Source organism: Natator depressus, chromosome 6, assembly GCF_965152275.1.
Source record: "Natator depressus isolate rNatDep1 chromosome 6, rNatDep2.hap1, whole genome shotgun sequence".
Taxonomy (NCBI): Eukaryota; Metazoa; Chordata; order Testudines; family Cheloniidae; genus Natator; species Natator depressus.
Genome location: NC_134239.1, coordinates 110,134,253 through 110,154,852, shown reverse-complemented (window position 1 = coordinate 110,154,852; position 20,600 = coordinate 110,134,253). Strand labels below are relative to the sequence as shown.

At 39.0% G+C, this 20,600-nt stretch overlaps 1 protein-coding gene across 2 annotated transcripts in view; it reads right to left on the bottom strand.

The window, feature by feature from the left end:
• The window catches only part of TECPR2 (tectonin beta-propeller repeat containing 2), a 66,168-nt gene that overhangs the window by 5,154 nt on the left and 40,414 nt on the right, over positions 1-20,600 (bottom strand). For both annotated transcript variants that reach the window (XM_074956268.1, XM_074956269.1), the window contains exons 16-17: positions 20,153-20,386; positions 14,321-14,469 (exon numbers count right to left, since the gene is read on the bottom strand). In XM_074956268.1, the coding sequence (XP_074812369.1) occupies positions 14,321-14,469; positions 20,153-20,386 (383 nt within the window). The remainder of the gene's footprint in view (positions 1-14,320; positions 14,470-20,152; positions 20,387-20,600) is intronic.

Below are 20,600 nucleotides of genomic sequence, written 5' to 3'. Positions count from 1 at the left end.
GTGCTTGTAAAATCTGTGAATGATACCAAGCTGAGAGGAGTTGTAAGCACTTTGGAGAACAGAATTAGAATTCAAAATAACTAAGAGAATTGGTCTGAAATCAACATGATGAAATTCAGTAAGGACATGCATAAAGTACTACATGTAGGAAGGACGAAAAAAAATCAAATGCACAACCACCAAAATGGGGAACAGGCTAGGCAGTAGTACTACCGAAAATAATCTGGGGGTTGTAGTCGGTTATAAATTGAGTCTGAGTAAACATGATGCAGTTGCAAAAAAGGCTAGTATTCTGGAGTACATTAACAGGAGTATTATATGTAAGACACAGGAGATAATTATCCGACTCTACTTAGCACTGGCAAGGCCTCAACTGGAATAGTGTGTCCAGTTCTAGACACCACAGTTTAAGAAAGATGTTGCCAAACTGGAGAGAGAGTCCAGAGGAGAGCAACAAATATGATAAAAGGTTTAGGAAACTTGACCTATAAGTAAAGATTAAAAAAACTGGGCATATTTAGTTTTGAGAAACTATGACTGGGGGGGCGGAGGGGGAAACACACCTCATAGCCCTTAACATATTTGAAGATTGTTGTTATAAAGATCAATTGCTCTCAATGTCTACTGAAGGTAGGACAAGTAGTATTGGGCTTTATCTGAAGCAAGGGTGATTTAGAAAGGCCAGATATCAGGAAGAAACTGACTATAAAGGGAGTTAAGCTCTGGAATAGGCTTCCACCGGAGGGTGTGGAATCCCCAACACTGGAGGTTTTTAAGAACAGGTTAAACTAAGTCCATCCCTGAAAGGTGCAAGCATTCTTGGCCCTGCCTCAGCACAGGGAGCTGGACTACCTGGCCTTCCAAGGGTCCAGCCCAGTGATTCTATGTTCTCACATATGTGCTGGGCTGCACTGTCAATGTGAGATACACACAGCTGCAAGCATCTCTGCAGGTATGTAATTTAGGAACACGCACATACATGCACAAATCTACACATAACCCTGTGCCAAACTCAGCTCGTGCACATGTGGACTTGCCTGCTTTGCATTTAACTTTAAAATTCTGTCCAGCTCTCTCTCTCACCCCCCACTTCTTTCCTTTTCAGGCTAGCTTCATAGCGCTCTCTAAACCAGCTATGCTTTTTATCCCTGTAAAGACCGTCTCAAGGTGCCTACTACAGTATCTGCTTTTTGTGACATGCTTTTCATGTAGGCTAAAAGGCCAGGGAAGATCAGGCCTACACAAAAGCATACTCTTTCTCCACTAGCTGGGAACTTGGCCTTTGCAATCTTTAGCTCCTAGGAGATATACCAGGAGAGGCGGCAGGCAGGTCTCGTGCAACATTTCACCTACCAAAGAAATTCTGTGGCATTTCAGGAACTTAAATCAAGCTTTTTTCACTGGAGGTGACTCATCAGGGTGGACATACCATCAACTTGACCATGACATTTTTCACACCTACATGCTATACACTCTTAAATGCCTTTTAATCTATGCAGAGAACAACACTAAACTCACCCTCTTATCTGGTCATCTGTTTTTTTTTTTTAATATATATATATATTTCTAGAAGGCTTTGTATACTTTATACTTATGCTAAACTGTGAGCCATGCTCCCGGGTACCTTGCTGTAATGCCAATATACTAATAGGTGAACTCAACCTCTGGTCTATGTATCTGTAGAATCTGTCAGAGAAGATGTATGTTGTGTTGAAGCTTGCCAGATATCATAAGTGTAATACGTATACCTCGCAGTGTGTACTAAAGAAGATGGATGATTTTGTTGACTCTTGACCAATATGCCTCTGTACCAACCTATTGCAGTACAGAATATCTCCAATTTTGCTGACTTTTTGTAAACTATTTTCAAAATAAGATAAGCAACTGGTAAGAACTCGTGCATAAGTCTTGGCTAATGCTTCATCAATCGTAAACAACTCCTGTATAAATACAAATAGGCTTGAACTCATACTTTTGAAGCAGCCCTACGATGCAAGGTATTATGCTGAAAACTGCTTCCGGAAGTGGGTGAAGTATGGCTTCTTTTTATGTTGTGCTGTTTTAGGTTTGACTAATAAAGCTGAATGAGCCTGGATTATTTGACATCTCATCAGTAATCTAAATCAAACCCTAACCATTCATTTTACCAATTTCATCCCTGGTGGAAATCTGAGTGCTAAGATATGCACTTGGAGAGATGAGTATCTGCCCTCATAAGAACGTCTTTCCCACCTCCTATTACAGACCTGAAACACATGCTACATAATTGTGTTTGCCACAAGTTAATTACACAACTGAACTCCTGAGTAACTCCTTACCATGGACTTTAAGAGAACCATTTATGGAATCGTAATGGAGATGTAAACTTTCTAGCACATCTTGTTAAACTTTTCCATTGTGTTTGAGTGTAACAGAAAAAAAATCACAGACAAAAACATTATAAAAACCATGACACTAACATAGCATTTGCCAACCATCACTGAGTTTGTGTTGCATCCCTTTGCCCATTCTATTTATTTATGCTGTCAGCTCTTTGATACAGACTTTCATGTTTGTGTATTGTACTGCACAATGGGACCCTGATCTCTGTTGCAAATTCTAGGCAGTATTGTAATACAAATAAATAATATCCCACAACCTGTGTCTCATACTTTGTGAACAAGGGAGGGAAATTAATTTCCTAACTATGAGACTAGTCTACCCTCCATGGAGATTGGGGGAGGGGGGGAACCACACCTTTCCCCATTTATTTCGCTCCCCTCCTCTTCCATCTTTCCTTTCTCTTTCAACTATTCTCCTTTTCCAATATTGTCTTCCTCTTCCCATGGCTAGTATCAATCTTTTTCTGCCTCCATTCCCTTCCTCTCCAATATTTTATTGATATACTTACCATTTTTAAGCCAACAGCCCAAGCCCTACCATCTGGGGCCAACAGCCTGAGCCCTGCCCATTTCTCCTGATTACCCACATTTCTGATTATCCAATCTGGCTCCAGTCCCAATTAGATCAGATAATTGGGGTTTTACTGTATATGTTTATTTTTCCACAAAATATAAAAACTAAAGATTGCGTGGCAAATGGATTTCTGGGATCCCTGATAATGGTAACTAGATAATTGTGCAAGATTAGATGGTGTTCTTTTCCCATTACTACTAAGAAAAGTATCAGTGGAGGTATATAAATCGGCTTATGTTTCAAAGAGCAAAAACCTTGCAATTTTACACTAAAACAGTCAGACAATTCTCCCTAATGTTTGCTCAATTTCCATTAGCATTAATGGGATTTATACACATTTACTGATTGTAAAAGATGCCATATTTGTAATTTGTACAGTGGTTTGGTATTTTTAAAAGAGTAGCATACAAGTCTCCCAACTTTCCTGATCAACAGCAGACATGCCAAAAACTTATTTATAGGCTTTTATGTGGTGCTCATCATGATAGCCCCCAAGTCCCTCACAAACACTAATGAATTTAGCCTTATCACTCCTGTCAGGTAGGGGAGTATCATTTTTACAGATGGGGGCAACTGAGTCAAGGAGAAAATCAATCTATTTCCCAAGATTGCAAAGGAAGTCTGTATCTGAGCCAGGATCAAAACCTATTTTCTCCCAGCTCCCAGTCTTGTGCCTTAACCACACCATCAGTATGTCTTCACCTATTGGGACGGAAGTTCTCCCACTCTTCTCAGATACTGAGACTAAAACAGACTGTGTGGTTTTCAACATTTAATCCAATGTATCTATAAACCATGAATATTTGGTTCTCTCTCTGCGCCTACAAAATCATTTTTTGAAAGCAAGTTTCTGTTCTAAGCATCTAAGTGCTTGGGAAAAATCAATGCTAATCAAACAGTTTATAAATACAAATAAATTAAAAAGGAAATATGTCAACTTCCAAACATTCGTTGCGAAACGACATCAAGAAATGACAAGACATAAAATAGACACAACTGAAATGTTTTTCACTAGCTCAGTAGTTCTACTTAAGTTACCAGTTATCTCAGTAAAAAAAACTGCAGAATTAATCAAGCAAGCCTGAAAATTCAAAGCCTGTATCAATCAGTTTAAGTCTTTTTTTTTGGCTCCTCTCTCCTGTCACGGGAAGTGAAGGCAGAAAAAAGTTCTCCACATCTGTGTGTAGAGTTCTGAAGATTCCATCTGTTAGACCCTGCTACCCTTGAGGTTCTGCATTACAGCTCTACTCATTCAGATTCAGGAGGACTGAACAGGACTCTCCTGCCAAAGCCAATCATCTTTAAGACAAATTGGTTGCTACTCAGTGGCGGAAGGCTCTCCACGACTTCTGAGGACTAATCTACGAGTCTCTTCAGCATGTGTAGCCTAGGCTGGAATCAATCTCAAATCAGACACAAGTGTCCCACATTACCAGTAGATTGGTCTTTTTTGAGCCGTTTCTGTTACCCGGAAGTCTGAATATTGTTCTGGGTTCTATTACCCAGAAGTCTCCTACTGAGTAATGTCTATAATAAGTGTCCAAAATAAAGGAGGTAAATTAAGGAGAGACATACATGGCAGAGCTAACCAGGTATGTATAATCCTTTCAAATAAAATTCTGCAGTGGCTAAGCACTTCTGGTATTGAAAAAAGGAAGAAAGTGTGAGATACACAATATAAGAGGTCTGTTAAACTTTTTGCATTCAGGTTTTTTAGCAGCAGAGTGGACAAGAAGTTGGTTGAATTTAACGCTTATTTGTTATTTGCAGAAGAGGATCAAGCCAGATACACAATGGCAGGAAAGACTATGAAGATTTGTTCTTGGAACCCACCTGTTTTTCCTGTTAGAAAGAGCAGCATTATCAGTAATGCCAGAGAACAGTCAAAGCAACATTAACTCTATTTACAGAAGAGCTAGAGCAATCACTTATTTTCTCAGTATGGCTTGAAATCAGAGTGTTAACTAATGTACATATGTATGTATTACACACAATATGAATATTGTGTGTATAAATGTTGGGCAATTATCCAACTGAACTGCATTATTTTTCCCCACAATGCTGTTCATTCTTGTTCCCTGGTACCTCTTACAATACCTTGGCACAGGACAACTCATAATTTGACATAAGTGGATAGGAAACAGTCAAGGGCAAAATATATTAACATTCTGCCCCCGCATAAGCAGAGGAGGTACCTTCATGACCAGTATCTAGAATGCTAGTATCCACAACAAAGATTAGAAATGTACAGAACAAGTTAAGAAACTGGTACAGTCCGGTGGGTTGGATCTCAGGTGACATATACAGTACAGTGCTTTCTAACTTGTTTCTATGGGATCATTTGTTTACAAGTGGCTTTGGGGGCGTATCTTTGAAGTACACCTTCTGTGTAAGGTGAACATGCTGAGAGATAAGAATTGCTTCCTGGAAGGACAGTATGTACATCTCCTTTACACAATACATTTGGCTAAGTTTGGTTATTTGGTCAAACATTTTTCATAATGAATCACAAGTGTAGTAATACGTGTAGCCAATCTGACAACAGTATGAATCTTCCTTCCTAACTCATAAATGTACCAGATTTCTAGAATTTTTTGGCACCTAAGCTTTAAGAACTTCATATTACGTTAAACATACATCTTGGAAGGAAGTGGGCCAATACTCTTGACCGCTCCTATACCCATTTCAAACTTCAAGCTCCAAAACATCTCTCTCACAAATATTTTAAGGTACAACATATGAGACCAAAAAAAAAACCCACAACAAGGTGTAGTCAGCCCAAACCCAATTAACTGTAGTCAAGTTGGTCATGCCTAAGTGTACGATTTTGGCATGGATGTTACTAATTGTGAATTTAAATCAAGTCAGTGAAATCTTGGAGAAGACTGGAGGTGGGGGAGACTTGGAGAGCAAACCCACCCCGTATTCATGCTGCAGTGGTAGCTCCCGTCCTGAGTGGCTGATCCCAGCTTTCCACATCTGCCCCTCTGTAGACTGAGACAGAAGGACAGACAGGCCAAATCTGAGTTGCACCCAGACAGGAGCCACCACTGTAGGGTGAGTGTGGGATGAGTTCTCCAACATCCCCCGCCACTCCAGCCATTTCCAAGATTTCACAGGCTTTATTTGGGCCACTGAGAACCAAGCTACTGAGAAATGTATTTTCCTAGAGGAAATCCCTGAAGAAGCACATGGCTAATCTTCAAAAAGAGCAAAGCTGCATGGCTCCTGCCAGGAAGGCTAGTGCTTGCTCTCCAATCCCTGCCCGCCCACGCACCCCTCCGCACCTTTTCATTTTTTTCCCTGCACTTCTGCTGTGAAGTTTACTTAAGAAAAAAACAAACAAAAAAAACTCTGCCAAAATTGTAGTCTTCCTGCTCAACTAATCCAAAAGTTCTCTCAAGAATATTCAGTATAATATACTTCTCAATAAACTCTTTCCTTACAAAATCTCATCAGGACCACTTAACATGCTTTAAAAACTGTCCATACCACACATCCATGCTATTGGCTTGCTTATTTTCTATATGCTTAAGATTACAAGTGGGGCAAAGCTAGAATAAAACACGTTAAAGCCAAGCAAATTAAAAGGAGTGACAAACTTTTCAAATTGTTTATACTGTGTATATGTACTGGCACAGACACCCGCACATACCAAAATACAGCGTGGGGTAATATAATGCTTTTAGGGGCATAGCTTCATTACTCAGGCATCACAAAGGTGAGAGTTATACAAGTCATCCTAAAGGATTGCCAATAGAGTCCTTATACCAGCACATATGTATTTTGTGTATGTTAATATTTTACAGAAAAGCCACTATGAATATTTTAGAGAGAGTTTTAAAATATTTTGCTGGTATTATATTTGAATACTTCCACTTCTAGGTCACCTTAATGCTCTAGCGAAATAAGAGTGTTAAATGCAGGTATATGGTTGCAATAGAAATACTATTTGGATATGAAGTTGTTTTATTTAGTTTTAGTACTTGACTATCAAGGATCAATTTTCCAAAAGGTAGAGTACTTTGGCATGCAAACACACATGCATATTTTTGCATGCAGATCTACAGTGGCACATACAATGACTAAAACTGCATGCACAATTTGGGCACTAAATACCTAAAAATCTATTTGCATGCCCAAATACCAGATTTGCACCTACAATTACAGTAATCGCACTTGAAAATAAAGGGATTGCAATACACAAACTAGTTCATATGTGAACCTCAGTCCTTAGCATTTAAGCTTCTGAACCTCAATAAGGTCACCTCCATAGTTTTGGAAAGTATAGGATGCCTCATTGAAAAAAGAAGGTTTCAGAGTAGCAGCTGTGTTAGTCTGTATTCGCAAAAAGAAAAGGAGTACTTGTGGCACCTTAGAGACTAACCAATTCATTTGAGCATAAGCTTTCGTGAGCTACAGCTCACTTCATCGGATGTGGCTAAGTCATTATGCAAGGTAACCTATTTCCCCTTGTTTTTTCCTACCTCCCCCCCCCCCCCGCCCCTCAGACGTTTTTGTTAAACCTTGGATTTGTGCTGGAAATGGCCCACCTTGATTGAGAGAGAGTGATCACTTTAGATAAGCTAGAGAGTGAGTGAGAGTGATCACTTTAGATAAGCTATTACCAGCAGGAGAGTGGGGTGGGGGGAGAGAAAACCTTTTGAAGTGATAAACACCCATTTTTGTATGGTCTGTGTGTATAAAAACATCCTCACTGCATTTTCCACTTTTATGCATCCGATGAAGTGAGCTGTAGCTCACGAAAGCTTATGCTCAAATAAATTGGTTAGTCTCTAAGGTGCCACAAGTACTCCTTTTCTTTCTGTGAAAAAAGGAGGGCATTTTTCAGAGAAGCAAGCACTCTAGATTCTAGTTTCAGCTCTGTTCTATGCTGTCTGTGGTAATGGTCATCAAAGCAGTTTTTAAAAGTGTTAATCCATGTTATTTAAACATTCTTAAGAAGTTTGTGCTGCAAATGCCATAATGGAGCCAGTGAACAGAACCCTGCTAATTTTACAAGCCAACACAGTAGTTTCTCACTCTCCAAACTCACCAAACTAAATACAAGTGACCTTGCAAAGCCATTTATACAGACAGAGCAAAACTAGATATTCTATTAAAAATCAGATTAATCAAAAAAAAAAAAGAGTCTGTAGCTTGGTCTGCCAAATTAGGAACAAATGCTTTATATCGCTGAAGTGCCTGAAATCCCACTCTGCATATAGCTAATGTTTCTAACATGGATGATTAATACACAGAAAGAACAGTGTCGGATCACATTTGGGCCAAAATACAAGCTTTGAAAATGGAGTTTTTTACTGAATATAAGGTCAATAGAAATGTTTCCATGACTATTTCATTTTCAGTTGGAAAAAAAAAAATCAGTAAGCATTTCTCTGGCGTGTTTGCAACACAAGCATTGAGCTAAGGCAGTACATTGAAGTCAAAAAGTGAAGTTGACTAGAAACGGACCACAAACAAAATCGGAACCAATTCATTTATGCTCATGGTTTAACAGAGAAATATAAAATGTAGATAGTATCAAATTAAAATTTTAATAGTTTTAATAATCTGAATGTTATTTATAACAAATATGCTTTTTTCAAAAAAAATTTAAACTTGCAAGCATCTTCTTTAAACAGTCATTGTTCCAGGACTGAATATAGCTCTGAATACGAGACCAGCATCATTTCCATACTTTAACCTGATTCAAATCTGAGGGGACAACCAGAAGAAGCCTCGGAGAGGGGTTTTTTGTTTTAATTTTTTTTTTTTCCATCTTAGCTGCTTGAAACAGCTCACATGTTTGAGCACAAGTCCAAGTGGAGAAGCTGAGTTATCCCTCAGGTGCACACTCGTGTTTAACTTTAAGCACATGAATAGCCCCATTGGTTTCAGTAGGACTGCTCACAAGCTCAAAGTGACAGTTATAAGTCCGTTTATAGTATTGGGGCCTTAAGGTATGTCTACACTGCAAAAAAGCTCATGGAAGCAAGTCTCTTAGCCTGTCAATTGAGACCAACACGGCTACAATACCACCGCACCCAAGAAATTCTACTGTAATACACAGACACAGCAGGGCAAGGATAAGGTTTGTGTGCTGAACTTCTTGTCTTTGGTGCAACAACAAGCAAAAGACTATGCTAATGTGACTAAAGGCTGAGATTTTAAAGATTAACATTATGAAAAAAATTCCTATGTCAAAAATGTAGCATGAGTGGTGGACCTTTAAAGAAACACAAGTACTGCTGGACAGGTTTTCTTTAAACTTTCCAAAAAACAAAACTCCCCAACCCATTTCCCCTTACATGAACAGTAAAATTTTTGCAATTACCCTTTGAACTAAAAGTTATAAACCTTTAAAAACAGGACCTTATAGTAACCCTGGCATCTCTCTCAACCACAGTTAAATGCATATAAAGAGAGTTGAACAGGTATAGTAAGTATTAACAATGTGTTCCACCTAGAACAGTCACAATGCCTGATCTGGCTATTGCAGAATACAGAAAGTTGGTGAGTAAAATAGATTGTGATTAATCTTCCTAACAAAAACAATGAACCAGGAATCTGTGTCTGTTATTACTAGTCCGATCTGAAAACTACAAGCAAATGTTGCTCAGAAGATACTCTTGTTCTACAGACTTTGTCCCTTTGAAGGTCTCTCACTTCAGTATGACTAGATCCAGTCCTTCTTGGTTTTTAAAACCAGATGAGTTTAAGCCTACTGTGAAATGAGCTGCACTGACTCTCTCAAGCATCCAGAAACTGGTGCTATAATTACAATTTTGTGTGAATTTATGCCAGGATGAATCATTTTATATCTGTATCTCTAAATCTTGCATGAAAAGCCTCTATTCAGCAAATATTCCATCACACACCTAACTTCAAGCATGTGAGTAGTTCCACTCAAGTCAAGGCATGTATTTAAGTACCTTGTTCTAATCATTTTATAGAAAGCTGTGCCAGAGACAAGTTAGAAGTTGAAGATTATCTTTTCAGTTACTTAACCCCGTAAAGAGAATGGTTAAGGAATATTTTTTTAAAAAAGAGCAAGGCATAGATTTATCTGACGGGAAAAAAAATTCACAGACTATATTGGTGAAAATATGTCAAAAGATGGATGCACGGGTGGATACATTTCAAGAGCCCTGATTTGATTTGAAGTAACAAGCAAATGGATATTTGAAGGAGGAATGACTCCCAAACTTCATGTTTTGAAGATATTCATTAAAAATTACTACAATGAACAAGCCTGTTAATTTCAAGGTAAAACACTTGCTTTTTGGACAAATAGCTTAAAGAGAAGAAAGTGAAAATACCAGTTTAAGATGAATGTTTTTAAAAGAAACACAAAGAACAACATCATGCACTACAGTAATCTAGTCCCAGAGTCTTCAGGGTATGGTGAAAACATTTTTGATACCAATAAGAGCAGCTATCAAACACATGACAGGCTGAGCATATAATTCCTGCACAGTGACAGTAGCAATAGCTTAAAACAAAAAATACTGAAAGGCTAGAATTCTTAGCAAAAGCAGCTTAGAGTATGTTAATATTGGCTTTCTTGACCGATAGGAAGAGGAAAATTCTGTGTCTCACTGGACAATGGAATCAGTTTGAAACAAAGACTTTAAACAGTTTTTATTAAAAGTATTGAAAGTGAGAGTGTGTATGTGCGCGCACACGTATATGAATGATTGCCTGCTAATTAAAATATTTCAATTACAAAGATGGTTTCAACAAAATAAAATCCTGATATTAAGGAAAAGCAAATACTTGAAAAGACACTATGGAATTCTACATCATCTGAATAAGCCACTTTAGTGGGAGCCTTGATATGCTGTATTTATCCAGTTTCATTTATCTGTAACATGCACTGACTAAAACACTCATGTGGAGCATTCCCAAGTCATGGTTTGCCTCCCCCCCCCGATTGAAAAAGACAGTCCTCTAAGAAAATCCTCTCCAACATTACTGCCTTGAATAGGTCCCACGTGGCTAAGGAGGGCTGGTACCAGTTCCTCCAGAGGCTATCTGGACTAGTCTGTATGTTAGTCAGACACGAGTTACTAGAGTGTACTACCTCCCTGGCAGCATTCACAGTAGCACTGGAAAACATCTCTGGGATAGTCAGGCAAAATAATCTATTCATATTGCAAATGAAAAAATCTTAGACTTGAGATGAATGCTTCTGTGCTCCACTGTAAATACTTTAAAGACTAAGTCAAAATTAAAAGTCACCCCCAATACAGAAATTGTTAAAAATGACAATAATACTGTAAGATTCACTTCAGAAGACCTCTTCCCAAAATTCCAATTAAAGTTCAGAGTACCCAGTAAAGGCATGACCCAAAATTAGAGTCTGATATTGTGGAGTTCTCAGCACTTCCTGCCATGTGCTGAGCATTCTCAAGACCACTGAAGTTAATGGCATTCAGTTTATTTCATGGGACTGAAAGGGAAGAAGGGAGAATTTGGCACAGACCAACAGATTTACATGCTACATGTTTAACCTTAGAGTGTCATTTTGTTTCTTTTGTCTTTTTGATAAAAAGGTCAAAATACCTGAGGATTAGTACCAGTGAGTCAATCATGTTTCTACTTCATCTGCAAAGAGACTGAGCAAGAACCAATATTAAAGAACCAGGAAGGTACTTGAAAGAAATGGAATCAGCCAATGTTATTTTGTTCTGCAGAAACTTTGCAAAAACGTTGAACAGCCTTACCGGGTCAGCCCAATGGTTCATCTAGCCCATTATCCGGTCTTCCGACAGTGGCCGGTGCCAGATACTTCAGAGGGAATGAACAGACCAGAGTAATTATTGAGTGATCCATCCCCTATTGTTCAGTTCAAGTTTCTGGCAGTCAGATGCTTAGGGACACCCAGAGCATGGCGTTGTGTCCCTGACCATCTTGATAATTGCCCTTGATGGACCTATCCTTCTTGAACTTAACTCTTTTTTTAACTCAGTTATACTTTTAGCCTTCACAGCATCCCCTAGCAATGAGTTTCACTGGTTGACTGTGCATTGTATGAAAAAGTGCATCCTTATGTTTATTTTAAGCCTACTGCCTATTAATTTCATTGGGTGACCCCTGGATCTTGGGTTACGTGAAGGAGTAAACAGTCACTTTCTCCACACCATTTATGATTTTAGAGACTTCTATCATATTCCACTTTAGTCGTCTCTTTTCTAAGATGAGCAGTACCAGTATTTCTAACCTCTCCTCATATGGAAGCTGTTCCATACCCCAGTTATTTTTGTTGCCCTTCTCTGTACTTTTTCCAATTCTAATAAGTCTTTTTTGAGATGGGGTGACCAAAATGTCACAGTATTCAAGGTGTGGGCATACCATGGATCTATATAGTGGCATTATATGTTCTGTCTTATTATCTATTTCCTCGTGGTTCCTAACATTGTTAGCTCTATTGACTGCTGCTGCACATAAAACAGATGTTTTGAGATAACTATCTGCCATGACTCCCAAGATCCCTTTCATGAGTGGTAACAGCTAATTTAGACCCAATCATTTTGTATGCATAATTGGGATTGTGTTTTCCCATGTGCATTACTGTGCATTGATCGACACTGAATTTAATCTGCCATTTTCTTGCCCAATCACACAGTTTGAGAGACCCCTTTGTAGATCTTTGCAGTCAGCTTTTGACTCAACTATCTTGAGCAATTTTGTATTGTCTGCAAACTTTACCTCTCACTGTTTACAGTAATGTTTCTTCTAAGGCAGTTTTAAGGATTGGTTACGATACACAATGAAATGTGAATGGGTCATAGATTTTTAACATTTGTGCAGAAAATTATCTTAAAATTCTAACTGTGCTAAAATGGGTAAGTTTTCTGCTGGTGATAAAGTCAAGTTGAAAGACCAGACAAAAGTATGTAGATTTGTTGTTTGTTCTCCTGTGTGCTTAGGAGCCCTAATCATGGACCAGGACCCCATTGTGCTAGGTATAGTACAAACAAAACAAAAAGCATGTGCCTGCCCCAAGGAGCTTATGATTGTTAAAAGTAGATTGCTTAGAGGAAATGTAGAAAAACCTTCAGGATTCACTAACTCAGACTACAAGAGATCATTTACAGCCAGTTACATGAACTTCAGCAGTACTCATCTGCTAATTAAAGAAAGCAGATGGCAGTTCACAAAATGGTCAAATAGTAGCCATCTAATTAGGTAAATCCTTTCCCTTCAATGATAGCCAGAGATTAAATGAAAAATTTGGTTTAAACATGGTAACTTCATTCCACCTTCTTCTCTCCGTAACGTCTTAGTTATAAAGCAGAGTAGAGATTAGTAGGTGAATTGCTTTTCTCTATTTTGTAATTCTATGTCTACTTTATTATTTCTTTAGACTAGGTGTCTTTGAAACACTAAATTTGCATTTATATTTCATAAACATTCTATAACTGTATATCTGGACACATGATATAGTGTAGTGTTATCTTTGTACTGTATATAAGCAATACAATGAAAGGCTCTCTGCATTTGCTATAGTCAAATCATACCACAAAGAGAGATTTCTGACCAGTCTAGTCAACGGCCTTATATAGCAGCTCCGTTAGGGCAAAGGTATCATTGACAGCTTTGAACATGTTTTGTAACTTTTAGAAGTGTAGAAACTACAAAATGGAACAGGCAGAAGTCTAGAAAACCACTGTTCAAGATTTTACAGCACTTAATCTAGTCTTCTTGCTGATCACAATTCTAAGGTGTTGGATAAGACAGGAAAGAATGAAACAAGTTTAGAAAAGAGACTACTAAGAGGGGATATGATAGTGATCTATAAAATTATGAAGGGGGGGAGAGTGTTATTTTCCCTTTCCCACAATACAAAAACCAGGCATCACCTTATGAAATTAACAGACAGCAGGTTTAACACAAACAAGAGGAAGTACTTTTTCACACAACTCAAAATTAACTTTTGGATCTCATTGTCATGGGATGTGTGATGGCCAAAAGTATAACTGGGTGGGAAAAAAAACCAAAACAGATAACTAGGTAAGTTCATGGAGGATAGGTCCATTGATGGCTATTAGCTAAGATGGTCAGGGATGCAACCTCATGCTGCCAGAATCTGGGAGGGGAAGACAGGGTTGGATCACCCCAACTGCCTTGTTCTGTACACTTCCGCTGAAGCTCTAGTACTGGCCACTGTCAGAGAGAGGATACTGGGCTAGATGGACCATTAGTCTGACCCAGTACGGCAATTTTTATGTTCTTAAATTCAGACTTTTTTGGGTCCTCCATCTATCATCTTTTCAGAAAGAAAAGTGTTGAAGTTCCTTGATTTTCAAGGCAGATTGCTAAATTATCACATTTAAAAAGTTATGATTGACTGTTTTACCTGTGCAGGTGGCTCAATCATTATCCACGCAGGAAGCATCAAACTTGGGTTTAGAGGCTGAGTTCCTACACGGAAGTAAACGCCGCCACTAGTATCACAGGCCCAGATGTGCTGATTTCCACATGCCAAACTGGTCAATTTTATAGCTCCTAATGATGAAGAAAGAGACTGTTAATAATTTGGCATTATCTTTTTTAATTCAGCTAATAATCTCCACTGTAGAATTTGAAGTTTAATTTTACAGAAATATTTCTAAAAAACTAACAGTCAGAGAAGTTATCAGTATAATTGAGAACATTTGCATACAACTCCAGCCTAACTATAAAGCAAATGGGGGGAAAATTAAGATCTCATTTACATTTCATGCATTTATTCTAGTGATTTTTTCTCATCTGTCTAAAATGGCCTATTTCATGCAGTATCCTGCCATTGATCAACAACATTTTGACAGTGCATAATGTTCTATCGCTGCTGCTAGAGAACACTGCAATTCAAATGATTATCGTCAGCAGGGAGTAAGAGGCAGAAACCATATGAAATATAGTTTTTTTCTATGCTTAGAGAGACAAACTTTCATGCGACCTAAAGTGAACTCTCTTCTGTAGCTAGTCATGCTTATAGAATCTTAATGGTCCAGGTCTATAAATACATGTCAGCAATGAACATGGTAAATGTTACCAGAAAATGCAAAGGGTGGGTTAACATTTCAAGGTTAACATGCCTTCATTACTTGTGTTGAGTATAAAACCTATTTGAAAAGTGTCTCCCTATTTGTGTCACACAACTTCCTTATTTTATAGTGGTCACAAGAAAACTCCTATCAATGCTTTAATCCTACGTAAAAACGAGCAACATGAAGGCATACAGCTCTGAAACAAGTGTGTTCCAGAGTTCTTAATTTTATTCTCTCTTTTACAACCGGATTACAAATACCCATCAAATTAAGCTGTGAAATGTCTGTGATTTACAAGGATGGGAAAGAAAGCCTATATGATACTGTAGACTGAAATGCTGTGATCTTGAGAATTCTTACTCTTTTATTCATTTACTTTTAAAAACATCCATAGTTAACATCTGGATTTTTTTCTAGTGTTTGGAAGGCATGCACAATGTTAAGTAGTGGAAGAGATGAACTAACAATGCTGTTAGGCTGTATACTGAATGCTTCGGTCAGATGCCAAATTAAAGAATCTGAGAATAAATCTCACTGGTTTATTAAATGTTCACTGTTTGGGATACCGGTTATTGGACATAATGTTCACTTGGGGGAAGTGAAATCTGGCAACCAACTCTTCATAAAGCACATCACATAATAAAGTTGCATCTTCTAATCAAAGTGAAAAGTATCCCTTAAATTGTATGTGTATAGCATTTATCTGAGTACAGATACTACAAGCTTTTAGCAATACATTGTAGAAAAAAGACACTAGCTCTATACAGCTTTAACTTTTAGTTTGTTATAATGGTGAATGGATTCATTCCTATATCAAGACTATTTGGTATTTAACTGTTTTTGCTTATTGGCTCAAAGGAAAGATTTTACGGCTTATTTCTAAACTCCTTTATTTTAAAAATAATCAGAGTTCAAAATTCTATAGCAAGGAGCACAAATTTCTACAGCAGTTAGAGGTCTGACATACAGCTACAAACTTACTATTTAAATAAAGCCTCATTACTCCTTTCAGCACAAAGTATGTCTGACAGCAGTAGTTTTATGAGAGAGAAGATAGGTAAGGTAATATATTTATTGGACCAACTTCTGTTGGTGAAAAAGACAAAACTTTCAAATTCTAGAGAGCTGAAGAATAAATAAAAGATATTACCTCTCCCACCTTGTGTCTCATTTGGGACCAACATGGCTACAACACTACAAACAGTAATAGTTTTGTCACGCGATATCTCAGCTGTTTAAATGTTTTGATCCAAATAAGCATCAGCTCACTCAAACATGGAGTCATATGTCACTTACACGGCATTGCTGGTATTACTAACCTATAAAGTAGAATATGACATTCCAAAATACAAACATTACGTAAACATTTTCAGCTTTTTTTTTTCCTCCCCTCTTATTGCTTTTACCTTAGGGAAAGGTCATGCTAACCACTATTCATCCACAAAAGAGGACAGACGTATCTCTATGCGTGATTCAGATACATTGTTTATTGTTGAATTGTAAAGGTCATTCTACTGTATTTAGAAACCTTGACACTGATAGTGTAAACCTTAATCAAAACAATTTACCAGATACTATTCTACAGTACATAGTATAGGGACTGGAGAAAGGTGAAACTGACATAATACAAAATATTTCAGCATTTATTCTGGGAACATGCTCATCCAATTCCAAAGTCTGCATCTCTTTTTACAAAAGTTATATGAATGTTTCAAGACACCTTACCACTTTTAAAACTTTTCCAGGAATAAAATTTGGCATCAAGATTTGACAATAATTATTTTATTATAGTTATTAAATTTCTTGGGCCACAATGTAACAAGCTAAAGACCTGATTCAATAAATCACTGCATGTGGATGCATTGCTGTGCCTGCACAGAGCCCCACTGATTGCAGAGATGGACCTGAATACATTAAATTGAAGGACTGTGTCCCAAAATGGTAACAAGATGATGTAAGATGTTTTATTGCACCAATCAGCTACGGTCAATGACTTTTTCGCCTTTTCCCCGTCCCAATGGATAAATGATCTGTAACAGAATCATTTCTTAATCCAGTGGTCACCAACCGGTCGATCACGATCGACTGGCCGATCCTAGAGGATCTCCCAGTCGATCACGATCTCTGGCAGTGTAGTGGGGCTGCCGCTAAAGCAGGCTCTCTGCCTGCCAGCCCAGCCCCACACCACACCACTCCTAGAAGTGGCCAGTGTGGCCCCACAGGCAGGGGTACAGGGGTCTCCCTCCACATGCTGCCCCTTTCTGCAAGCACTGCTCCCGCAGCTCCCACTGGCCGGGAATGGGGAGCTGCGGCCATGCGGAGCTGTGGGGGGCGGTGCTTGCAGAGAGGGGCAACACGCGGAGCCACATGCCCCCCGTCCCTCTCCCACAGGGGCCGCAGGGGGACGTTGGCCCCTTCCGGGAGTGGCGTGGGGCCGGGGTAGGCAGGGTGCCTGCCTTAGCTGAGCTATGCTGCATTGCCAACTGGTAGCTGCCGGAGGTAAGTGCTGCCCGGCGGGAGGCCACACCCCAGGCCCTCCCGGAGCCAGCACCCCGAACCCTTGCCCCAGCCCAGAGCCAGCACCCCATACCCCCTCCTGCACCCCAACCCCCTGCCCCAGCCCTGACCCCCTCCTGCACCCCAACACTCTGCCCCAGCCCAGAGCTGCCTCCTACACCCAAACTCCCTCTCAGAGCTTTCATCCCGCACTCTCCCCTGCACCCCAAACCCCACCCCAAGCTCAGCCCAGAGCCCCCTCCCACACTGCAAACCCCTCAGTCCCAGGCCAGAGCTCGCACCCTCTCCCAAACCTCAACCCCCTACCTGAGCTCGGTGAAAGTGAGTGAGGGTATGGGAGAGCAAGCGACGGAGAGGAGGGGATGGAGTGAACGGGGCGGGGCTTTGGAGAAGGGGTGGGGTAGATCTTGGGTTGCCCTTAAATTCAAAAAGTGATCTTGGGCTTAAAAAGGTTGGAGACCACTGTCTTAATCCTTAAACTGTACGTCAACTATTTGGGAATTTTGTTTATAGAAATCAATACTAGAAGGTATTTATGGTGATTTGAGTCAGTTAACCCACATATAGTGCATTACAACTATTGTAAGATACACTACAATAACATCTATAATTCACTGTAAAGATATAACTAATCAAACTTTCTATGCAGCCACCAATGTATGTCAAGAAAGAAAAATACCAGTTTAAATACTCCTGACCCATCATGAGAGTTCCTGTAGTCTTTTCAGGAGTTTACATATTGTAGCAATGACTGAAATGACTCCCAGCTCATAAGCCAATTTACATTTTAGTGTCCATTCTCTAGCCCTCTCCCTGCTCACTGGCTCCCAAAGACAGGTTGCTCATGCTAGAGAATTATTTTCTTAGTATAGTCTGGAGTCTTCTACTTCAAACCTCCCTGATCCCCCCCCCCCCCCCCACCACCACATGATTTACATCTAATATGTCATTTAAGTCCTGGATATCTGAGAAGTGAGAAATGTACCAAAACAGATCGAGTGCAGCGTGGGCTACTGTATGTAGCAACAGAGTGGGACTGAGGAGACTTAAGTTCTATTCCAAGCTCTGCTCCAGGTCTGCTGGGTGATCTTGGGCAAGTTATTTCACCACTGTGTCTCAGTTTCCCTTTCAGTAAAGGGAGGATAGTGATACTTACCCCTCCTTTGTAAAGTGCTTGACATTTACTGACGGAAAAGCTATAACAGCTAGGTATTAACCATGAAATTGAAATATCATCACCTAGACTGCTAGAAAATAATAATCATGACTACAAAAGTGGTCCAAGCCCTGCTAGGCAAGTGAGGGAGCCTGTTATTGACCTCACTCATGAACCAGTGAATGTGCAACAGCTTGAGAGGCATTCAAATTTAAGACATCTTGGCAGCTGGGAGCCAGTCCAATTTAAAAAAAAAAAAAAAAAAAAGTCATATTCCAGGCTGAAAACTTGAAGCTTTAAACATGGACAATGCTTTTTCCATGCATAACTTATGACTGATTTTTTTTAATATGAAGATTAAAAATGTTAACTGTTTATATAATTATGTTATAGAAAATGAAGTCTGCTGCTTATGTTTGCCTAGCTTAAAACCAGCTGAACCAATTTTGATCCAACTTTAAAAAAATTCACCTTTGATCTTATGCCAAATGCAGAAAATTTCGTCCCAAAGGAAATGTGAAGTTAAGAGCCAATTTGGAAGTGATGTTACAAAGGACTTCATTCAATTATGTCAGTTTTGAATTAATCAATTCACTTGTCTCCAGGAGACTTGCATACAATATAGCGTGGCAGCTAATGAACAGTGCACAACATTAAAGACTTTAGGACAGGAAGTAAAGACATAGCCAACTGAGAGAGACTATCAAAGAAATATACATGTAGAATAAATTGGCTAAACTGCTAAGCAGCCAGGATACCCCACTGCTTATGGAGAGTGTCATATTGGGAGAATGTTTTAATGACCACAAGCAGTCAAGGACTAGGATTTTATGTCTTATCCAACCAAAGACAGCAACTTCAGCAGCACTACATTCCCCCAATGTCATGCTGAGGCATAAGTTCAGTATCAACTTGAACAGAAGATCACCACCAACTGAATCACTAGTGCTGCTTTCTGAAACAGGTTTCCTTGAAGGACTCCCACCCAAGTACTGACTGCTTTGCCCGATAAGATCAGACAGACATAAAAACAAAACAAAAAATACCCTTTACAAAATACCATCAAGTGAACAGTGAACACTTAATACTACCTTCATAGCAAAAGGCTATCTAAAAGCATGCCAGCTATTGGAAAACCCTGGGATTTTTTCTGACATTTGATAAAGTTGGAAAATTCTAAATCTTTACTAATACAGCAGTTATTTTCAGGTGTTATTAAATTCAATAAATCTTAAAATTTAAATTGGTATTCGCAAAGCCAATGAAAAATGCAGCAGAATTTTTTTTTAAAAACCTAAAAAGAAAAGGAGTACTTGCGGCACCACGAAAGCTTATGCTCAAATAAATTGGTTAGTCTCTAAGGTGCCACAAGTACTCCTTTTCTTTTTGCGGATACAGACTAACACGGCTGCTACTCTGAAACCTTTATAAAACCTGTTTGCTTAAAAATAAGTTGAGTCTTTTTGCTTACCACAAAAAGCCATACCTAGCTGAGAAAGATCCAGTTTTGTCCAGTGCATCCCAGCTGGGCAACTTGGTGAAAGTGTTCTGATAAAGATCTGTCCTTGTTTATCCAAACCCCATATGGCATCCTGGCAGGCTGAATAACACACCATTTCAGCATCAGGCGGTAGCTGAACTGAAGAAGGATGGAACTGAGGATTCTGATCACTGACACAAAACAGATCCTTGTTGCTTTGGCATAGCCACAGAAAGCTTCCTATGGAGAGAACATGTGTGTTATTGTTAAAATCACTCCTAATCCACTCTCTAAAACTTACATAGTTGCTTCACTCTGTTTTTAAATGCGCTCGGCACTTAATGGTAAACTATCAGTCTTCTGAAACGTATTCTTGGGTCAAGATTTTCTAACCTAAATTCCTAGATTTAGGCATCTAAAATAAGTGGCCTGATTTTCAGAAGTGTTGAGTATT